At 39.7% G+C, this 5,491-nt stretch overlaps 1 protein-coding gene across 1 annotated transcript; it reads right to left on the reverse strand.

The window, feature by feature from the left end:
* Positions 1-1,808: 1,808 nt before the first annotated feature.
* Positions 1,809-5,119, reverse strand: LOC134670824 (putative nuclease HARBI1). The gene is made up of 2 exons (XM_063528645.1): positions 3,689-5,119; positions 1,809-1,903 (listed from the first exon to the last, which is right to left on the reverse strand). The coding sequence occupies exons 1-2, from the start codon at positions 4,815-4,817 to the stop codon at positions 1,809-1,811; spliced, it is 1,224 nt and encodes a 407-aa protein (XP_063384715.1). The 5' UTR covers positions 4,818-5,119.
* Between the last annotated feature and the right edge of the window lie 372 nt (positions 5,120-5,491).

Below are 5,491 nucleotides of genomic sequence, written 5' to 3' on the forward strand. Positions count from 1 at the left end.
AGTAAGGGTCAGCACCCATTTTATAACAAAAGAATGACATCCATCCACCCATCACCTACAGAACCTTAGGCTTCCCAACACTATACCCCAAATACATCCATCCGTTCTGGCACGATACGGTGCGCGCCTCTGGCGCAGCTAGTAATAGCCAGTTACGCGGGCGAAAACTGAATTACAGTTTCACTTGTACGCGATTAAGTCCCAGTGGATAATTTTCATATTTTTTGTTATAAAGAAACTGTTAAGTGGCTTTTTGGATTTTCTACGAGATACATTCAGCCAAAGGTAAATTAAACATGTGTATCTGTGTAATTGTGTGTCTGTCTGCGCCATCATAGCTCCTAAACGGATGAACAGATTTGAGTGTGGTTTTTTTTAATCGAAAGTCTTGATCGCGGAGATGGTTCTTAGCCATGTTTTTGAGACATTAAACTTTGAAATAAAAATGTCGAGGTTTTTCTACTTCTTTAAGTATACGAGTAAATAAAGTATAAATTTATGCACTTGTCACTTTGTTTTAGGTTGGTTCTGTTGAAATTTCAACACCGGCACCAGTTGATGAACAACCACCAGTTGCTGCCCAGCTGCCAATTGCTATCCAGCCATCAGTCGCTGACCACCCACCAGGTGCTGTCCAGCCACCACTTGCTGTCCAGCCATCATCTGCTGCTGTTCAACCTCCATCATCTTCAGCCCAATTGCGGAGTTCTCATAGGCCAGAACGTACTCTTCCTCGCTCATTTATTACCTCGTCGCAACGACGACAGCGGAAAAGACCTTCGCGGCCCAAACCAGCAGAATTACTGCAAGGGTCATTAGACCGGAATCATGAATTATTCCGGTCTACAATAACAGAGGCAGCAGAGACCTTAGCCACTGCCATCAGAGTAGCAGGGGAGGCCATTTCCTCGGCTATTAGGAACCATGGTGGTTTACAGAACAATGATGGTGGTGGGCAGTCGGTAGAATATTTAGACGAAGATCTATTAGAGTAACAGTAGGAGCCATCCAATTTGTTGTTTCTTTAGTAAGTTAGCGATATTTATTGTTATTTTTTGTATGAAAATATTTGACCCCTTCCCCTTATTCGGGCTTCTCTTCGCTCCAACTTTTCATACAAACATAGTTCTTATTTGAAGACGAGCCAACAAGTCATTAAATGTTTGTACACATATTTCTAAAGGGAATATTCCTTTGCTTTGCTAGCTTATGCTAAAATTGGAGGTTGTCAATCTACATATCTAAGCTTAATGATTTTTATTCAAAATGTATTCTCCGTTTAGTTTGAAACAACATATCTTTACAAAATTTTGACAAACCACATGTACTCGTTTTTAGAATATATCTACAAATCTTTATTGACTTTGATGGTATGTTTTCAATTGAGAACGACGTACTTTTACGTTCGTATGAAAAGTGAAGCGGAAAACTAGCGTTTACTTGCAAAACTAGTGACATTTTGATTTACCAACAACAAGCGGAATAGAGTTGCAATTTTGCAAGTACGGTCGACCAAATTGATTTCTGGGCCACTTCGTACCTTGTCACAGTGAAAATCAATTTGAAGCTGTTAGAGATCTCTTATTATTATCACTGTGACAACGTACGAAGTGGCCCAGAAATCAAATTTATCTATTTAAATTGTTATGTTTGAAACATTTTATCTATAAATGAAAATAGTAGGCCATTATATTTTCTAAAATCATTGTAGATTGCATGGAGCGGAATTTTAGTTGTCAGTTTGGGGTTCTTAGGAGGTAAACAACCTAAGAGTACCCGACCCTGAGAGGTCAGCTTGACCCCTAAATTCATGATGTAAGCTTGAAAAGCACAGAGCGCGGCACAGCGTCGTTGCGTGGCGGAGACGGTTTTTTGGTGAAGCCAACGCGGTCCGGGGGACGTCCTATCAAAAAATGAAGCAGTAATAACAGTCGATAGTTTCGGAAAGATCAAAAATGCAAAACCGCCTCCGCGCCGCACCGTGCCGCGCCTGCTCTGTGCGTTTCGACCTGTAGGCTGCAGTAATGATTTGTTAATACTTACTAGTAATTTTATTTTGTATATTGATAATTTGTTTTATTTGTAAGGAAGCGATATTTCATTTTAATTTTATTGTAATCTTTTCTTTTCAACGCTCTGTCAAATACAAATAGGTGGCACTCACACGCCATGACATCAAAATATCAAACACGTCGCAGTGACCGATATATCCGTCGTTGGCGTTGAACCGATGGTGCGGATATATACGTCGCTGGCGCCCAAATGGTTAAACTACAACCGTGGCAAACAAGCCCACGTGGACGATTCTGATTTCAAAAACAATCACGAGCGCGCTGCTTACCCTTTTTAACCCCCGACGCAAAAACGACGGGGTGTTATAAGTTTGACGTGTCTGTGTGTGTAAATGTGTATGTGTCCTTGTGGCATCGTAGCTCCCAAACGGATGATCCGATTTTAATGCGGTTTTTTTTGTTTGAAAGGTATATCAGTCGAGAGTGTTCTTAGCTATGTTTGGTGGAAATCGGTTCAGGTCTTCAAGGTCATCAGGTCGTTTGTTATTTTTGGTCGGGGGTTTTTTAAATTTTAAATTTAGGTTAGGTTATTGATATGAGAATTCGTTATATTGACAGCTAGAGACAAATGCAGGTACCCCAATCTCAAAACAACGTAGTTCCGGAAGCTCTGGAGACCCCTGGAAGTCTGTAATGTGTGCACTAGTGCCACTCGTAAATAACTGTGATTTAAATTTAACGTTAGATATTGAAACGAGGGGAGGCCTACGTCCAGCAGTGGACGTCCATCAGCTGATATGATGATGATGATTGAAATAACTGACCAACTCAGGAAAGTTGGCAAGCCCCTGACATTTTCATTTCAAAGAACAACATTTTCCTCAAAAACGGCTGGACCGATTTGATAATGATAAAACATGTCTAAGAACCATTGCTCTACAATACAGACATTTATTATTTTCCAGTTGCTTAAGCATTATTGAGAGGCTTGCTCAGATAAATATTTAAAATAATCTGTTTAGATATAAGTATTTGTACCTTACTACGTACATTTATGTTTGAAACCTTGGAAATGCTCATAATGAACTCGACGGTATAGACTGATAGCAGTACTTTTACCTATATACTGCTATCAGAATGAAATATCGCTCCGCAAATGGGTCTAAATTTCCCAAAAAAAACCTGTTTCCAGTATAGAATGTAGAACATTTTGTCAGCTTTCAAATATTTTTCTAGGCATATCCTAATAAGCGAAAAACAATAACTTGATTTGCCTTAAGGCTCATTTTAATTTACACAGAGATAGCAAGATTTATTTCAAAATATTACTTAAACTATAAGTTATGAAGGAATGTACCAAACTGTAATTGTAATAAGTAATAAAAGACTATGATAGTGTTAACTTTGTTTTTAATACATAAATATTAGAAAGCATTTTTTTACGCAAGTCGAACTAGTCTCATAGTAAGCTCAATGAGGCTTGTAGTGGGTACTAGACGATGATATATTATAGATATGTATACATAGAAAACATCCAAGTCTCAGGAACAAATGTTTTCTCTCCTCCAGCTTCATAGGCAGCGTCACTACCAACTAGGCTAAACAGGCCGACAAATCAAATAAAAAAAACAGTTGATGTTTTAATCAATTAAAAAATCTATTAATTAAAAATGCACGTCGTCCACGGGCTTCATTAAAAAAATTGACATCATTCTCTGGTTGTTGTGGGAGATCTTCAGGATCATTCTGTTCTTCATCATCCTCCTCTACTTTACTTAGATCTGTGATGTCTTCGTCACTCTCAGAATCGTCACTGCTGTCTGAATCATGATTAATTTCTAATTCATTAATCATATTATAAATTGTGCAGCATGATATTATAATTTTGGCAGCTTTTTCTGGACTGTAATGCAGCGTACGGTGGCGATGAAGGCATCTAAATTTGTTTTTTAATACTCCAAAGCACATCTCTATGACCCCTCTCGCCTGTGCATGGCACCTATTAAATCTTGCCTCTGGTGACTCGGCAACTGGGTCAGGATGAGGTGTCATCAGCCACGGGAGAAGTGGGTAGCCTTTGTCCCCAAGAAGCCACTCCATCGCTTGGTTCTGAAGATACTGCCCTTCGAGGTGCTGGTGCACATTGCTGCTCCTCCAAACAGCAGCATCATGGGTTGAACCCGGAAAGTTAGGGTTTACGCTAGTGATCCGACCTGTGGCATCGCACACCACTTGACAATTTATACTATAAAACCCTTTTCTGTTGTAGAAAATATTACCCGGGGCTATAGGGTGGTTATTTGGGGGTTTGTGTATAGGGATGTGACTCCCATCTACCGCACCCAATGTATATGGCATTCCAAAATTGTCCTGGAACTCCCGCATTGCCCTGTCTTTCTCCAGTCTGGTCACTGGGAATTTGATCCACTGTGGGGTCAACCTTTCTATAATAACAGGACACACATCTGCCAGACTGCGGCTTATTGTTGGCTGACTTTGAGCTAGTATATTAATTTCTCCCACAGCAGTCTGGTAGCTGCCATGGGCAAAAAAGTTCAGTGCACTTAGGACCTTTAAATGTGGTGGCACCGTCCCCGCTCGTAGCGCATCGCCTTCACACAGAGTGTCCACTACGTGACGGCCCATGGCCCGCGACAGCCTAAACAATTTACGGAACTTCCGCTCGGACCGGTCAAATGGGTTAGACCCGTCTCGCAACCTCTTCAAATAAATTTTTTCACCCTCGCCCTCGCCATACTCCCTCTCTTCGGCCACCACAGCAGCTATGACGTATTCTTCATCCATTTCGAAAAAGAAATTCTGCAAAACTTGACTTTTTTGTGTTATCGTATTTTAAACGGGACTATTTTATTCGCCGCTAAAATTAGTCAGTTTAGCTTGACGTTTCTATGTTTTTGTTTAAAAAAGACATGTACTGAATAGCATTTAAGCAGCTAAACCTAAATTGAATAGACCGCCTAAATTAAGAAACGCCAGATTCAAATTGGTGTTGTCATTTGATTATGACAGCTGCTCATAGAATAGCAAAGTGGTTTAGCGACGCCTAAATAAAATTAGGAGGTTTAGCGGCCGCCGTAGAATCGCGTCCACTGGCCGAGGTGTGTATACTATATGTAGGTGTGTATATACTACTGTAATTGAAATAGTTATGTGACATATCAATGTCATTTCGAACATCGATCGACCGAGATTGTACTTAAGTTTAGCAAATGTATGAACTCATTCATTTTAATATCAAAATTTTAAATTGTTCTTGGAAAAAATAAAATTTATTCTAAACACTATAATCAATATGTAAAAATAAATTATTGATTATCCCCGAAATGGAGTTAATTAGAATATCGGTGTCTTTGAGAAAGTTACTTGATTTAAGCTCAGGAATGCACCCTTGAAATAAACGGAAATCAAAAAAAAACACGGTGTATTAGGTATCCTTTTCGACGGAACCGGAAAGCGGC

Source organism: Cydia fagiglandana, chromosome 14 (genome assembly GCF_963556715.1).
Source record: "Cydia fagiglandana chromosome 14, ilCydFagi1.1, whole genome shotgun sequence".
NCBI classification, from domain to species: Eukaryota; Metazoa; Arthropoda; class Insecta; order Lepidoptera; family Tortricidae; genus Cydia; species Cydia fagiglandana.

Excerpts from the sequence above, each read along its gene's own strand:
- LOC134670824 (XM_063528645.1), bottom strand. The coding sequence starts at position 4,817 with ATGGATGAAGAATACGTCATAGCTGCTGTGGTGGCCGAAGAGAGGGAG. Across the intron at positions 1,904-3,688 it reads TAATGAAGCCCGTGGACGAC|GACGTCCCCCGGACCGCGTT; the intron begins GTGCATTTTTAA and ends ATTTTTTGATAG.